At 37.7% G+C, this 17,568-nt stretch overlaps 2 protein-coding genes across 2 annotated transcripts; one reads left to right on the top strand and one right to left on the bottom strand.

The window, feature by feature from the left end:
- Positions 1–337: 337 nt before the first annotated feature.
- Positions 338–12,239, bottom strand: LOC149117629 (uncharacterized). Its single transcript, XM_089276768.1, has 16 exons — positions 12,091–12,239; positions 10,881–10,987; positions 8,768–8,834; positions 8,166–8,342; positions 7,658–7,819; positions 6,791–6,913; positions 6,394–6,517; positions 5,098–5,556; positions 4,333–4,552; positions 3,777–3,842; positions 3,380–3,456; positions 2,629–2,703; positions 2,346–2,386; positions 2,047–2,161; positions 1,452–1,492; positions 338–558 (listed from the first exon to the last, which is right to left on the bottom strand). The coding sequence occupies exons 1-16, from the start codon at positions 12,103–12,105 to the stop codon at positions 355–357; spliced, it is 2,073 nt and encodes a 690-aa protein (XP_089132894.1). The 5' UTR covers positions 12,106–12,239; the 3' UTR covers positions 338–354.
- Positions 12,240–12,364: 125 nt separating this feature from the next.
- On the top strand, positions 12,365–17,484 carry LOC110066863 (protein LSM12-like). Its single transcript, XM_089276773.1, has 4 exons — positions 12,365–12,557; positions 14,480–14,726; positions 15,932–16,055; positions 17,003–17,484. The coding sequence occupies exons 1-4, from the start codon at positions 12,380–12,382 to the stop codon at positions 17,042–17,044; spliced, it is 591 nt and encodes a 196-aa protein (XP_089132899.1). The 5' UTR covers positions 12,365–12,379; the 3' UTR covers positions 17,045–17,484.
- The last annotated feature ends 84 nt before the right edge of the window (positions 17,485–17,568 follow it).

Genomic DNA, 17,568 nt, shown 5'->3' on the forward strand with positions numbered 1-17,568 from the left:
CTGCCTAAGTTCAAAGCCTGATTAAGCTAACCCAGGATTGGCGAAGATTTTGATTTGAGTTTTGCAACTTTGTGGTGAAGTTTTCTGTTTTTATTGTTTGCCCTTCAGTTTTGGGTTTCAATAATTTCAAACTACACAAAACATAAGCAGTGAAAAGCATTTTTATACAAGAAAAATTAATACTTCAGTTAACTTTTAATTCTGGTTTAGGGCTAACCGGCTTTTAAACAACCCAGCTCAGAAGTGAAAGGGAAAACAGGAAAAAAGCACACATAAGCACACTAAGAGGAAGTAAAATGTGTTTATACCGAGAAAAACTGAAACTGTTGACCGCCTTTTGATGCTTGAAGTTCTCTATTCACATAATTTAGAAGCTTTGATTTTACCTTGGAGATGACAGAGTCCATCATCAGAGATATTTGTCGAGAGTAGATTGAGTGACATAAGTGATGGATGATTTGTCAGAGCTGTCAAACTGCCATCATGTATTGCTGTACAGTGTGAGACATTCAGACTTTCCAACTGGTCTAAGTGATGCACAACATCCAGCAAAGTGATCTATTAATAAAATAATTAAATATTTAGTTGTACATATTGGCAGACACTGTAAAGTAGGCCTAGCTAATTATTGCTAAGACAATGTCTGCATATTGGTCAGTATCTCTCACACTGCTGGAACTTCTCTCAGTTTACACACTAGGATAACTAGGACTGTTATACCTCCCAACTCAAATGTAATTTACAATTGGGTCAAAACTCCCTAACTTCTTAGGGTGAAAAAATATCACTAACTCCCTTGGGAAACAACAACTTGAACTTTCCACTCGCATGTGATCTGGTTACTGTTTCCCTTGAGCTCCCCTCTAGTAGCAGGCTGCCCCAACAGTTCACTGGTTACCCAAGTAACAAAATAATGGGTGCTTACTGTTTGTCAAAATAAACCGATTGGGAATAACCATTGGATAATCATGGAAAGGGTTTTTCCAAAATCAGCAAACCAACCGAACAAGGTGGCACTTACCATTTCAATTTGATTCCCCTAATTGTTTTAGGATGGTGAGAGACTGGAGATTAGAAAATTTAGCACATGGTAAGGAAATTTCCACTGTTCTCTTCCAAACGGAAAGAGAGGACTACCTCTGGAGGTAGAAATAATTTCCAAAATGGATTGTCCAGAAAATTACTGTTCCAAATGACTTTCAACCGTTATTTCTGGATTATTTTGGCTAAATGCTAAGCACCCAATTACTCCAAGTTATTCATTGGATCACAGACTGCAAAACCTGCCAGCAGCAAAACCTGGCAGTAAGCAGTAAGCAGTAGATTTTACTAATGCCATTTCAAAAACAACAAAGTTGGATTTATTTGTCATGACCAGGAAAGTGTTTAAACCATAGTCAGGTAATTGAATTTTTTTTTAGTATACCTTTTTGTCAAAAGTTGTACCATACCTTTGTACTGCTGACGGCAAGAATCTTGAGGGCTTTGAGGCCTATAATCAAAATATTATTAATAACCAAATGGATCAAAATTACAAATTCTGACTACACTAACATATGAGACATTCAATGTGAATAGTTTATTGAGGATGCGTCAGTCAGTCATCTGATGCAGATGTATTTCGTGTAATAAGATAATCTGTATCCTTGCAAATTACAACTATTGGCGCTAACAATGATTAAGATGTGGCCAAAAATTATGTGGAAACGTATTCCTCATCTAATGCAGCAGCATGAGACCCGAGGAAAGGGTACAAAATCAATAAGCTAGAACATTTTATATTACAATATTCTATAATTAAACATACAAGCTGTTATAACAAAAGCTCAATAAAAAAAGTGGACGAACACGAAGACTGACCGATCTAGAATGACCTGAATCTCCCGCCAAAAGCCTATTGTAAATAGTCCCTAAATGTCCCATGACACCCCGTGCGCCTCTACATCGTGACATCAAAATAATAATGTCTGACTAATTCATCTCTCAATTGTTACAAATTACATTGCACTCCTAAAGACGTAGTTCGACTTATGAATTTACACTGACCAGACATGGCTGCCAAACTGCCATCTGTAATGCTTGTCCCGCTGAAACTTAAATGCACCAAGTGGGGACAACATGTAGCATTCTCCAGAAAATGGCAAACTCCTCTATCAGTTATCTACAAGTGAATATTTTAGACTTGAAATACATTACAGGCATTTGGAGGACAGATAAAAAATGTGACAGGATATGATTTAAAAATGAAATACACTATGCAATATTTCAGCTTTGAAGAGACTTACAATGCATGTGATACAAGCTATAAATAAAGATAAAATTACTGGACGACTAAGTTGTCTTACTTTTGTCATGTCCATCTGTAATGTCACTAGTGATGGAAGTTCTGTATGGGAAGCAAAAAAATATCATAAGGGTACAAAACTACATTTCACTGAGCACAGGAAGCTTAACTTTGATGATACATATTGACAAAAGACCAAACATCCTTTGTTACTAAGCTCAACTCAATTCAAGACTGAGTTGAAATAAAGAATTACAGAATATTTTTAACTTGAACATACCAATAATCTTGAGGATGAAAAAGGTAAAAACTGTTGCTGGTAATTACAAGTTCTTTTTATTTACCTTTTATGTGGAAAAAGCACTTGTCTGTAAGCTGGGCACACTGGTTTATATTAAGTGATCTGAGTCTCTTAAGAACTGTAAGATAAAAGAAAAAGAACTATTCATAGGTTATTGTCAACACTGCATTTAGTATGTTCACTACCCAATGATGGAAACATTCTCCAGTAACTATTTTTAGTATAAATAAATTGTGAGAGACCCAATTAGGAAGAATGATGTACACAGGCATATTAAATATCAATGAAATTATGCAAATGGGAGATATTGCAGGCTATACATGTACGTGAGAGAGGAGGTGTTATTTATAGGGGTCATTTTAAATACAGCATATTTTCTCTATTTAGGCCCCTCCTAATAAAATAAGTCCACCTCTTTGAGAAATAAAAATATAATATAAATAGGCCCCCTCCCTCTATTAAGTGCAACTTATGAGTAATTTGAAATGTTTCTGAGTGTTGCCTACATGGGGATACTTACACAGGGGAGTTAAATATAGGGGTGGGGGTTCTATACAGAGAAGGATTACCAGTAGAGGGGGGTTTCGTTAATTTCAAGACTACTAAAGTGTTTGAAGTTACTTAATTTCACAACACTTCATCTTTGTGAATTTTGAGAATTTTTCAACATCTCGTTCAAGTTATTTTTAATCAATTTGAATAATTCAACTTTTCTTTTTTATCACATCTACTTTTTGTGATTTTGAGAAAATAAGGTTACACATGATTAACACCAGGGATAAAAAGATATTTACCTGCCACTGCTTCTAGTGCTTTGTCTGTTATGAGAGGACAAGCTCTCAAACTGAGGTGGGTGAGGTGTCTGTGCAATCTGCATTAAAAAGAAACATTTTCTGGTCCTTCAGAAATAACTCATTTTAGTGGTGAAGAGAAATGAGACACAAAAAATGTTGTTGACTTAGTTTTCATTTTCACGCAAGCAAAGCATACTTTCCATTTCTCATAAAAAATCCCTGCGACGACTAATAAGTTGTGGAACTATTGATATTTTTAAGAATGGCTTATTTGAGCCAAAGAATAAAACAAAATTTCCATTAATACATTCAATGCTTCTTTAATTATTGGTAGGAAACACTTCTCCTGTTTTGACTGCAACATTAAAAATCAATTTCTGACTGTTGTGTTGCTTACCTAAGTGCTATCAAGAGCTCATTTGTTACCAGAGAGTAGCAATCCAGCTTCATATGTCGCAGACCACTGGACACAAGATGTATAAATCATTAGACATGCTGAACGCACAATGTATAAGTTACTATTAATAGCAAACACTACCATGAATACTAGAAGAAATGAGAACATCAGTGACATCATCTGTGATCAATTACCAAACAAATGCATGGAAACATGGAATCTGTTTGTTAATTCACAACATTTCTAAGCTATAATTGTACCCCTATTAAGCAGCCACCCTCGGGGAGGTTCCTGCTTAATAGGAGTTGGCCACTTAATACGGGTTTGTCAGGAATTAACATGAGGCTGGCCGGTTAATAAGCCAGGGTTTTATTTACAATATTTTACTGACAACAATTTTGGGACTTGTATTACTAGTTGCTTAATCAGGGGTGGCCACTTAATAGGTGGCAGCTTGGTAAAGGTTCGACTGTAATTAAATCTCATCCACACCTAATAAAACCCCACATGGTTTGCCCTTGCCCCTTCAAAACAGGTCCCTAAAGACTTGGCTTACCAGGGGATAAATGCCTGCATTGCTTTGGGAGTAAGTGTTTTATTCTTCATGAGATGAGTCAAGATCTTGTCACACAGATCATGTGGTAACATGCCAACAGTAGAAATCGGGTTCTGATGCCCAGGGAGCCGATGGCTGATGTGGTTGATACACAGGTCTTCCAGACGTTGAACGTCACGATGGAGTTGGGGCTGCTCTTCTTGAGTTACTTGACTAGGTCCTCAAGAAGAATTAAAGAATAACTCAATGAGTATCTCATGGAATGATAGTATATCTAATATGTAGTGCCTCATTTCACTAAGTAGAGAACAACAACACCAGCAAATGTCCAGTGAGTACTATTAAACTGATTTCCCTGCCAAAATACGATTATTCTATGAAATAATTAACTTTGTCCTGAACAACTGCAATGGGTTTGCTGAATTTCTATTGAGCCATTTAGATGCACCTCAAATACCTGCTTGAGTCAGTTTTGGCATCTCTATGTCCTCAGTCACTCCATGTCAATTTACCTGCATGGCTCAGTTGTTCAAACGGTGGACAACATTCTCCATGAGATAAATCACTATCCACTGGATATGGTAAATAAATGTGTTTTCTTAACATTTATCCACTGGTCGGCAATTTACCTAATGGATACCATTATCCATCCTTTGAACATCACAAGCCAGAGGGGTAAATTTTACCAACTTGAAAAGTGGAAAGCCCTGTATTTCCCTAGGTAACAAGGCTTTGTGTATGATAATCAAGGCAAGCGTTCAATACCTGCTTCTGGTTGAAGCTGTTGCTGCTGTCGCATTTCCAATCTCCTAACAGCAGACTCCCCCGGGGTTTGTGCTCTCAGAACTGGATCAATCACATGTGGATTATGTTGAACAGCACCGAGTCTTACCCCTTCCCCCCACATGTGACCATGTCCCCTAGCAACAAAATTCTGCATTCCGCCTACACCAAGGATATTTGGATTCAGTCCTTCTAAAGGTACTCTCAGGTGATCTTCTAACTCTGGTGGTGGACTTCTATCAAATACTGGGGGATCAGCATCTTCCTGCTCTTCTTGAGCATCATCAGCATTGCCAGTAGCATCGTTTCCATGGGAAGAAACATTGTCCTCTCTGTCAGGACAAGGGTTTGATGGTAGCCCACCAGTATTCTCAGGTCTGTTTGCCATTCTTGATGTCGTAGCACAACCATCTTGTGGATTGAGTTCAGCAGATGCCTGGCCTACAGATTTAGGGTTTTAGAGGTTGTTTTAGGGACTTTTTTTCTCAAATTGCAAGCATCACTGTAATCAGATTGTAAGTTCTTTTATTTTCATAAGCTAGGTAACTGACTGAGAAATTTGTTCCCAAAATAAGTTCCCAACATGAAATAGGCCATTCCCAAATTACCGTGTGCCTCGGTTTCAAAATGAGTCTTCATGCAAAAACCTTCATACAAAAATGAGTTTGATTTGCATGAAAATGAATGTGCAGGCAGAACACATTTTCATATAATATTGATTGGTTTCACACTAAGACTCATTTTGACACAGAGGTACAAGGTAACTCAGAAATGGCCTATTGAATAAACCATAATGCACATAGGAAAGTCTGCATCAGACCAGGTGGCCCTTATGCTGGTTCATTAGCATAGAGTGATTAGGTACATTTCTCTTCTGTCTTGGTGATGATGCTAGCCTGTCATCAGGGTACAAAGAATGTTTAGGCTTACCCTTCAGGTAAGCTTTAACTATGATGTAGTAGCCTGAAAATCATTTTCACTAGCCAGCCCCAAAATATTTCATCTCTAATTTGAATTTCCTCAAACTTTTCCCAAGAAATTTCACAAATTTCAAGTGACAGACAAAATCCATAAGTTCCAGGCTATCAGGCACAACTTTCCTTGCACACTGGTCATATCCCACCCTAATCCCCACCGAAAAAAACACACAATAGATTGGAACTTGGCCACTCAATTCAGATTCCAGTATGCTAATTATTAAGCCACTGCATCTCCAACAGTTGAAATAGAATAATAAAAAGGACAATGACTGTAGAGAAGAAAAAACATCAGCCTTACCAGACAATGAAGACGGTGGATTGACATCTCTCTTCTTCACCACAAGTGAACCCCCTGCACTAAGTCCAAGCTCCACCAATGTTGTGGTCAATTCTGCATCAGTGAACAGCCTGTGGGGAAATGGCTCGTGAAGCCAAATGAAACTGATAATTACAGAAAGAAAAGGGGTTCTACACTTTGAGAAAGTTTCATTCCCTCTGACGATCTCAGATATCCATATAGACTGTAACATGATTAGGAGAACTCCAAGCCTTGCCCCTCTCAAACAAAATCACACAAAATAATTATACCTCTTGTTTACTCCACCTTCTTGAGGTCCTGTCATAAAGTCACCTACTCTGAGTTGCTAAACTGGACACATCAGGGTGTCATTTACTGTATCACTATAATGATGTACCTGCAAAAGCTCAAAGTTATCTGAGCTCAGGTGATACTGGCCACAGATAAAAGTCACAACATCTTGAAGTTTGGCATCAGGGGCAAATGTTTGTCTCTGCACATGCCCAGTTGGACCTCTTATCTACAGTGAGTAAATTGGAAATGAATACAATGATGATGACGATACATGACTGGCATTTGCAGTGTTTATGAGAGGTGAGTTTGGTCAACAGCCTTAGGAAGCATTGTGCTTAACATTTTGGAGGATATGTATGTCTTTTTGAAAGACCTTAAATGTCTGGATGGTAAAGTGAGATAAATACAGGAATGTGACAATAGTTTTTTTTAATATTATACAAGAAGCTGTAAGAGCTTACAACGGGCCCTGGGATTTTAAACTCCTCAAACATGTTGGTCGTATGAAAGACCTGATCAATGCAGCACACAATGAAAAGTTTCAAAAAATTTCATGCAAAAACCCTGGGCTTATTCAGCTACTTATAAAGCACTTTGGGCAGGTTTATTATTTAATTTAACCGCATTCCGATAAGAAGCAAGTTAAGGCTAATTTTACAAGTAGAGTCATGTTTGCTCAATAACTGCATTTGAAAACAAACTTCAAGTTGTATCAACTCCTCCTTGAAGAACACAAGAAACTTAGAAAGTGTTGGTGGTGTAGGTGGGAGGAGGAGGAGGAGGTAACTTATAACCGCAAATATTTTTTGGTTAGTAAACAGAAGGACCAAAACGTAAAACTGGACAGAGTTATACATGTAACTGAACTGAATTTCATAGTAACAGCCAGCAAAGATGCCTACTTAGGTCATAGGTGCCTTCTACATTCAATGTCTTTTCAATTTTAGGGAAGTACTCTGTAAACATTCACCTGAAGCAAGCACTGTTTACTGTGCTGTAAACATTGTTTATGTTCTCTGCTGCTGCTTGCCATTTGAGTTGTGGAAGACAGAGTAGATGCAGGTTTGGTTAGTTTCCTGCTACTCCTGTTGACCCTGTCTTCGGCTATTTGTCGCAGAACCTCCTGTCGTGCCTAGAAGTCCAGGAATAAAGGTCTTGATGCACATGTATAGGGAACCCAAGTTGTGATATTATTTAATGACTGAAATACATGCAAAGTAACTAAAAGCCAATTGTGTCTTTATCAAATCCATTTTCTACAGATGTTTCAGCTCTCTAATATTTGAAAACATTTTTCATTTCATTAAAAAGGGATGCACTGCCATATGGCTAAGTTTAAGATTATTATTCAAAAGGTTCAACCCCTGAGAGTTGAGATCATCCATTTAAGCAGCAATAGAAAAAGTCTATTTAATCATAAAGATGATGAGAACCATATTTACAGAGAATTTTGCCGCATGTTATGATGGTATTCTTACTCTCTTCTCCATTAGTTTTCTCCTTTTGACCTCCATCCTTGCATTTTCTCTTTCCTTCTCCATGAACTGTTCCTTGGCTTTCAAATGTTCCTCACTAACTGTGTATCGACTTGACAGGGCAGATGAGGGTTGAACATCATCACTTGAGGAGCTGTTCTCCTCTGTAGGAACTTGAGACTGTGATGAAAAGTCTTGTTTACAAACAGCAAAGACTTAACAACTACGACATCTACACTGTCTATAGAAAATGATTCCAGAGAAGTTAACTAAAGTATTCCGTCACGAAAATAAGACCCTGACTTGGATAAGCCTTGCCAATCTGGGGTATACTCCTGAGAGTTCAACTATTGAAATAAACAAGTAATTGTTTAAAACTGATGGCAGATAAAAAATGTCTGTTCTCTACAGAATAGGCAGGGCTGTGTTCTAGAAGTGCCCAGGTGCCACAAGCTACTAACTTTTGCCTTAGGGTAAATGGAAAAAAGTACTTTTTTAATATGAACTTAAGTGCTGGGCACCCAGGATTTCATGGTTAGGAACCTTTGGACTCCTTGTAATTCTTCTTAGACAACAGCCATGACATGACAAACAAAGTAACATACTTCCACTGCTGGCTCAGGCCTGGGCTCAGAAACGTCCCTATCTGGATAAGTTCTTTTTGTTATCAACCTAGTCGATAGAAATGACAATTAAAGGCATGGTCAATTAATTGTCTTAAAGAAATCATCAACTTGTAGATATGTAGATTACTACCTCTGAATCCCGATGTACAGTTACCTAATTTATTATTAGGGGTGGCAAAAGGTAACTTTCTGAGTTAGCAAGGCTGATATTGTTTTCATGAGCTTGAGATTTTCTTAGCCTGGTAACAGTAATTGAGATGCTGCGACAGCAGACAGCAATACCCATAAAATCTGAGTTGAATTCTGCAAAACATGTGTTTTTCAAGGACCTTCCCCCAACCCTAAGCCTTGCAAAAAACAAGACTCCAAGACAGCTTTGTGAAAAATTGAGATTGCAAGCCACTCTTAACTGCTAATAAAAAAGAGACTGCAATACCCATGAAATTTGACAAAAATCTTGCAATGCCCAAGGTGTTTGAAGGACCATTTGCCATCTGTCCTATTCAAGACAGACATCAAAACTTCCTGACCCATCCCAGTTACACTATTTTCTGGAAATGTTATGATCTCTATCAAGACCAGTTAACGTAAACATGAGTTGCCCCTTAGATTTCTACTTCCATTTGTATTCAGTTCTTTCAATAGTTTTACTTACAATGATGCAACTTTAGGACAAATACAAGACATCTGATAGATAGATTGATTGATTGGTTGATTGGTTGATTGGTTGGTTGGTTGGTTGGTTGGTTGGTTGCTTGATTGGTTGATTGGTTGATTGGTTGATTGGTTGATTGGTTGATTGGTTGATTGGTTGATTGGTTGATTGGTTGATTGGTTGATTGGTTGATTGGTTGATTGGTTGATTGGTTGGTTAGTTGGTTGGTTGGTTGGTTGATTGATTGATTGGTTGATTGGTTGGTTGGTTGGTTGATTGATTGACTGATTGATTGATATGACTGAATCAGCAACATGAGGTTCAAGAACTTTGAAATAAATGCCAGATCTCAAAAAATGATGGTACCTTGAACAAGTACCAAATAAGCTGTTTATTTAAGCAATAGACCACTCTTTCTATGGGTTTACTGGTGCAATAAACCACACGGGATGTTAGGAGAACACAAGAAAAGCTTGTAAATCACAAGCAATTATGCGAGTGATTTACAAGCTTTTCGAGTGTTCTCCCAACATTCAGGCTAAGAAAGTTTTAAGAAAGGAAAGGAAAAGGTTATCGGTGAAAGGAAAAACTGTTTATTAATTAACTCAAAAGTATTCTGCTGGGAAATGTAGGGATTCGTAGGTGGAATCGGTCATCACAAAAGTAAAAGGCTGTACAAAAAATGTGCAAGTAGTCCAAACTTCATGTGCTTGGCAAAGTGATTCAACGTCGTGTTTAACGATAACTTTCCAAAGTTTTGCAAATGGAATAAAGGTTTGTTACAGAGACGCTGCTTCCGAAATTTATTCAGAATTTATTTACTTATATTGAAGGCTTTGAAGTCTGCGTTTCTCTGTATTTTGCTGAATGAAAACTATCGCTTGAAATTGCTTATGGAAAACAAATTCATTTATCGTGTTATGCATGCATACATTGAGTTTAAACTCAAAATTTTTGATAAAAAGAAATCGTTTCCCTGCTTTTTTGACAACCCAAATTGATCAGTCAAGCCCAGCTTACTTCATCCTCCACAGACCGTGAAAGCACCAAAAAAGAGGTTAATTTTAATCTCAAGCGTAACCTGAGTCAGCATAAAATTGTTTCCATGGAAAAAAAAGTAAAGCTTTATATGACGACCAACTTCTGGTCCTTTTTTCATATTCTTGTTATTGATATCTCAGTCCATGAAAGACAAAACTGTTTATTACATTTGTTATCGCTAGAGTTCCGAGTTCTCTAAGCTGCCATAGATTGGGAACCGTGGTTTACCGGTACAATACAACATAGGTTTAAGAACTCTATTGACCAATGAGAGTGTGCATAGTATGTCAGTTATTTTATAAAATGTTATAGACCTGGAGCATTCACTTGGACTAGGCATTTATTTAGGGTTCAATGACTGGTTGAGAAATGACAGTATACAGAACATAATTATACCACTCTACTGCAGATTCCAGTGTGTCATTTCCTGCTTCCAAGACCAACTGACAGTCTTCAAATTCAAACCCCATAGAGGCCAGGCCAAGCAACAGTTCATCGACATTCTGAAATCAACCAAAGAAAGCACTTATTTTCAAAACAAACTTAATATATGACTGATGTACGGTGGTAACAAGTCAAAATTCAATAAGAAAATTACATCAAGTGAGACACATTATGCAAATGTTGAATTATTTCTCCCTTCCGCAAAGGTTCGGATATTCATCATATAAAAATCCACTGCGCAAGGTTAATGCAGGGGCAAAGTTGAATGGGTCTATTTTCATACTCCTACACACACCTCCTTCTACTGCAACTGCACTCACATCGCTCAGTGGACTCTCCCCACCCACAAAACACCTTTGAGCCACTGTGGAGGAGAGAGAAGAAGGGCTATTTAGGCTGACCAGTTTGACTGGTAACCTGTGTTTTGTATCTGCCCTAATGTTTGGGAAGGGGAGAGAGGGACAGGCTAAACCAAATGTTTTTTTACGCATTTTGCTATCTCACGCTTGTATACATACAAAAATTTTCGTGCTTGGTCTAAATGTTTTTCAATACAGACCTTGCAGCTAACTTATTAAGCCTATCTCTAGAAGCCATCACGGACAGCACATCTCCCTACTATGGCACTGATTAGCCTCAAGAATAGCACCCCAATTAGCCTATTAAAGTACTGCCCCAAGAGCAGCTTCATGGTATGGCTAGCCTACTAAAGCATTGCCCTGAGAATAGCGTCCCAGTTAGCCTGTATTTGCACTGATTAGCCTAGATAAAGATTAGCTCTGATTAATAATTGTAAGGGTAACACCGTATATACTTTTAAAATTGCAAAGCAAGTGGCGAGTGCTTTGGTGGTCCAGTGGTGATGTGTATCTCTTCATATGCGATCGACCCAGGTTTGACACCAGCTATACTATCTTATAATACTTGTTTCCCTTCTCTTTTCACTTTCATAGGAAAATTTCTAAGCGTCTGGGAGACGTGCCATCCCTGATGGCATGTCTCACTTCTGAGCTGTGCATTGTATTATCACAAAACAATTGTGCAACACAATAATTATTCCTTTCAGCAAAAGAATAAAGGAAAAATTTAAATCCTATTTTGACCATGAACCGGTTACTCTGCCAAGCTAAAACAGGCCAAAACGAAATAAACCAGAACTTACCATTCCGTCCGCCATCTTTATTTTCTCTTCGCCGAGGCTATTTGACAGCGGTTTTTCACTTTAGGGGAGAAACAAAGAAAAGATCGAGCTTTTCACTCAAGATACGACAAGGTTTTAACTTCACGAAAAAATCATTCTGATAGCTAAAAGCAGAATTTCGAGATATTTTTTATCAACACAGGAATTTAAATTTGGGTTTTAAGATGCTCAATTGGTAGAAATGGTTGCCTGGTGAGTTGATTAAATTAGCAACTCTCCATAACGAAGAGAGCTAGAGATGTGCTAACGCATGCTACGGACCGTGCTACGCATGAGTGGAAAGTACCGGTGGAACATGGCGACTGGCGATGCAAAAGAAAATAAGGACATTCCACCGGGCACTAAAGTGCTTTGCACTACGTGCTTCGACGAGAAAATTGAAGGAGAAGTTGTGGCTTTCGATTACGAAACCAAACTGGTAATAATAAGTATCCTTTGTTGTTTTGATGAATTGTTTTCATCAAGGAAAGTGTCTCAGGTAGTTTCGTCTCGTGGCGAGGAAATTTCTTTCCAAGAACGTTTTTCTTACCTCTGTAATACAAAATGTAAGGTTGAATGGTGTAGATCGATTGTTTAAAACTTTCGGTGAAAGCATCTGGAGAAGTGGTCCTTTTTTTTTTTGTAATATCTGGGCTCTGAACTATTTTTGTGGCTTTGACAAAATATCTTTTGACAGTTGTTGCTCAAGGAGGTGGGAAATGAGGAAACTGTGATTTGAACAAGTTCAGGCCGGACATGTCCGATCTGAAAGTTTCACAATTTGTAAAATTGACGTAATCGCAGCTCATCAGTTACAATCATTTAATAATTTATATCGGTCGCTACACTCGCGCAATGTCTTTCTCAACTCCGATCCACTAAATGTAAGCTTAATTAAGTTAACACCTTTCACCACCTAGAATGCAATTGATCAGACACCTTGTTGTCGGGTTCCTCCTTATCCCGAAAATTCTGTTAAGTTCTTGAATTCGGGGTTGAAATTTTAATGCCTTGAGAGTTCTTGAGATCCTTGAAATTTATTTTTTCAGTAAAAATTGATTTTTATTGAACAAGTAAAGAAGCCTAAGCCATGTATTACACTGTGATAAAACACGACGGGCATTTGAGAACATGAGGAAAATGTAGAAAACATGGGCCACAGGTGAATGTTTTCTCCATTTCACGAGTGTTCTCAAATGTCTGGAGTGTTCTATCATAGTGTAATACACGGCTTAGGTTTCTTCATTTGCTTTATGGTATAGATTTTACACGTCGCAAGTAGAAACAACAAAACACACAGATCAACAAACTGATGCAATTTCATACCACTAAAGTGTTACATGCCTCGTTTTGAAAACTTTCTGCTGCTCCATCACAAAATTCTTCAAAGAAAATATTTTTTGCCATCTTTAACGAAAATGGGTAATGTGGTGAAAAACAATAAAACACGCTTTTTCTATGTTTTATACTCTGATAAAACATGGGTTTTTGACCAATCAGAGTGCATGCAGGGTCCTATCTATAATATAATGATTTCTATTCCATCTCTCTGAGTGTATCAAAAGGTTTAAAACAAAAACATAACTTGGAGATTTAGGGTGAGTTCCTTTGGGGTGATCTCGATCTGGATTAGTGATCCAAGATCTGTCTGGATCATGGTACATCAAGGGAACTGATGAATCCATGACCAGAGTGGATTCATCGGTTCTTTTGATCCAGACAGATCTTGGATCACTGATCCTGATCCAGATCACACCAAAGGAATGCACCCTTAGTTGAATCCGAAGAAATTTATACTTAATCGTGCCTTTTTAGTACATTTTGGTAGAATATTGCCTATATCAGGCTAATTTGGTTGAACCATGGTTTGTATTTTGGTGAGGCATAGCTGAGCCAAAATACCCATGATGAGACCAAATGAGTCTTATATGCCACCAAAGCATACGAAAAAAGGTACACTTAGGTATTTACTGCACCCAAATTCAGCCAGGTGACTATGATATCAACACAGCGATATAAGTTCAATGACTTGATATCACAGGAAATCAGGAGAGTAGAAAATGCTTCCAATTGGCTAATTGTAATTTTGGGTATGGTAAAGTATGATAACAGTTATGTGTTCTAGAACAACTAGAAGTACTGTTACATATCTCATTTGTGTTTGTGTCAAAAGGCCTCTACAGAGTATCTCCATACCTCTTGGTCTGGTGCTGTGCCTTGCTCTATTTCCCGCCCAGTTTGCGGATTTCTTTCTCCAATAGAGAGTATCGTAGGTTCAGTCATTATGGCAGACAATGTTGTGTTGGTAACTCTGGGGTGAAATAAACGTCTTTGTTGTTGTTGTTGTTGTTGGTACCTTAACTTGTTTTAGAATCTTCATCCTCCAAGAATGCCAAGAAAAATACCACAGATATAAAGATGTTGAACATGGCTCAAATGAAAAAACTTGAGGTTGTGGAGGTCTCCACAAAACCTCCACCTTCTCTACCAGTCCTGGACCTTGACAAAATTGACAAAAAGATTACCTCTGCTCTTGAGCAGAAGCGACGAGCAGCGGAGAAAATAGGCATCAATGTCACACCAGGAGCACAAAAACTATTTGACACCATCAACAAAACGTATGTGTATTGTAGTTAATGATAAAACCTTGAGCTTGAGGATTTTACATGGCAATAGGCCCTTTGCAGCTGGGGTCACAGGACCAAATTTTTCATAAATTTTTTTGTATTATGGGCTATAACTTAAAGAATGCCAGAAATGGAAAGAGCACATTGAAATACCAAAATGGCCAAGTTTGAGGTCCCAGGAATTAACAAATAAGTTTATACCACAGTTTGAATTTTTGGAAAATTTAGAGGATTTGTATGGGAAATGTTGCTGGAGAGCAAGGTCTTGCTCTCCAACAACTTTTTCCATACAAATCTTCTTATTCTTTCAAAAATTCAGACCATCATAAAAGCTCATTCTCTGATGATGGGGACCTCAAACTTGGCCATTTTGATATTTTTGACATGCTTTTTCTATTTCTGGCATTCGTTAAGTTATAGCCCATAATTTTGTGAAAAGTAGGTCACATGATGGCTTAGCTGCAAAGGGCCTATTACATGCTAAGTTTGAGTTTTCTGTCAGGTCAAAGTGGATAGAAACCCAGAGTGGTCAGGGAAGTTACTTCCAGATGGATTTTTCAATGAGCAAATGGTCAACAAGGTGCAGATCCCGGCATGTTGACTATCACTCATAGAAAACAAAGTCGAGTTGTCTAGTTGTTTTAGTAGACACTCTAAAGGAGTATTTTTAAGCGTAAAATTAAGAATAATTTTCTGTTTCAAGATCAGCGCATGTGATTCTTGTCTATCAGCAATTACATAATACGTAAAATTATTCTTGCATTTTGATTGGTTCTTATGTATGATCTATTGGAGGACAGATGTATACATGTAGATGGCATTGTCAACATTCTTTTTCTTTCTTTCTTATAAAAAACAAGTATACTCTTTGTTGCCTTGCAAATGTTAGACTTAGGCAGATTAAGGGGCTTTTTGTCTGGGAAATTGTAAATTCATTACAAGAAACCTTAAATTTCTGCTCACTAATGCTCTCAGAATGCCAGAAACAGCATCACAAAGAAATGCATGGCTCTGCACCCCCCTAGATAACTATGAAGACATCAACCACAACTAGTGTTACAACCATTCTGTTTCTGAATTTTCTGAATTTTCTGAATAGACCCCACTAGTCTGACTAATAAGATTTTCTTTGCTCACTGCATTTTAATTACCAGGTAAAATTCTAGTGTAAGCATGATCCATTCTTTCAACAACAGATTTAATGATGTCAAGTGGGATGGAGAGAAAATTGTCATCATGGGTGATGTGTTCATTGATCCTCCTTACGAGGAACATTCTTGTCATGGAAATGAAAGATCAGTATCACACATCATCAAGATTGTAAGTGCTTAGTGTAGACAGAATAATGTGTTGTCTGTCACTCCTTTTATTTGTTGTTTCTTCTGCAATCTACCATTACTCAAGTTCCATTCAAGTTCCATTCAAGGCTGAATTTCACAGCTGCTTAGTTACTTACTTAGGCCTTTTCACGCCTTGTGCTTATGTTTTGGGTAGTTAGAGGTTATTCAAATTTAAAACTGAGGGACAAACAATAATAAACAAAAACCTCACCAAAAAGAGACAAAAATGAAATCAGAACTCTTGCTATTTCAGAGTTAGCTTAAGGTGGCTCCCTATAGTTTTACGATCGCACGTGCACCGAGGACAAAAGCTCAAGTAATCTACGAGCACTCTCAAAGGAAAACGTTGGTGTTTTTGGATTTTTTATGATGTCAACATGAGCACAAAAATCAAAACTGACAGTGAATTTTCTCTAGTTTCTTTCGGTGAAATTCTGTAAAATTTGGCAGATTGGTTGTAAATATTTTACCTTAGTTGGAGCTTGTTTTTCAGGAAAATCTGTAAGATCAGGTTTTTTGCAGTGGTGAAAGACATAAATTTGAGAAAATCGAGAAAACTGCCTTTACAAACCCTACTCTTTTCGTGTTTAAAATTTGTATCCAGCTGGAAGCGATGTGCTGTAATAATTTTGGAAGATTTCACTGAAGGAAATTCAAGAAAAACACAAATAAAGCCATAAAAACAGTAAAAAACACATTTGTTTGGGCTTTTATAATTCAAGAGTAAAGCCCAAAATTTTAACAGAGATGATAGTAAAACGCTATTTAATCATTGGCTATTACATGTAATAAGTTTGAGAAGACTGAGTGTGAAAGCGAATGTAAAAACAGCATTCAAAACATAACACTTGTGCACGCAACTCCATAAATGATTACCCTATGGAGCCACCTTAATCATACTTCTTCTATTCTCTCTTTATAATTCAGGTCAGGAAACATAATGAGGAAGAGAGGACTGGACCTGGATAATGTGAAAAACCACAGAGCTGGCAAAATAAACATGATTACAGAGAAAATAAAGAGATGAAGACATTTGTCCATCTGCTTTATTGTCAGCACTTGGCATTCCTGTGTGGCTGGCTGGTGGCAGGTGCCAAATGAAGCAGGCACGGGATATGTTCCGAAATAAAGTACCTTGAGGGGTCATCCCTTGCTGAGCCCCTTGTTACTATGCACGTCACTGCTCACGGGTCTTCAAGCTCACTTAGTTTGCCATTGGAGGTGGAGGTCGCTGCACTCTCTTCAATGATGCCTTGCACTTTCTCTGTGTCATAACATAGTTCCTTTTTCAATTATTTTAGACAGTTTTCATTAGCAATTACTGGTTGTTTAGACATTCTCAATGTGCATCTGCAAATTTTCTCTCCCAAGCCAACAACAAGAAAAATATATTGAACACTTTCACCCAATCAGAGTTTCTGCCATGGAGTTTCTATTCTTGGAGGTACTGGTTATCTCAAAATGCTTTGGTTGTAGTCATGAAAGGTTTAGCA

The sequence above is a fragment of the Orbicella faveolata genome, unplaced genomic scaffold (genome assembly GCF_042242905.1).
Source record: "Orbicella faveolata isolate gen_17 unplaced genomic scaffold, um_ofav_v1 contig_11, whole genome shotgun sequence".
In the NCBI taxonomy this organism is placed as follows: domain Eukaryota; kingdom Metazoa; phylum Cnidaria; class Anthozoa; order Scleractinia; family Merulinidae; genus Orbicella; species Orbicella faveolata.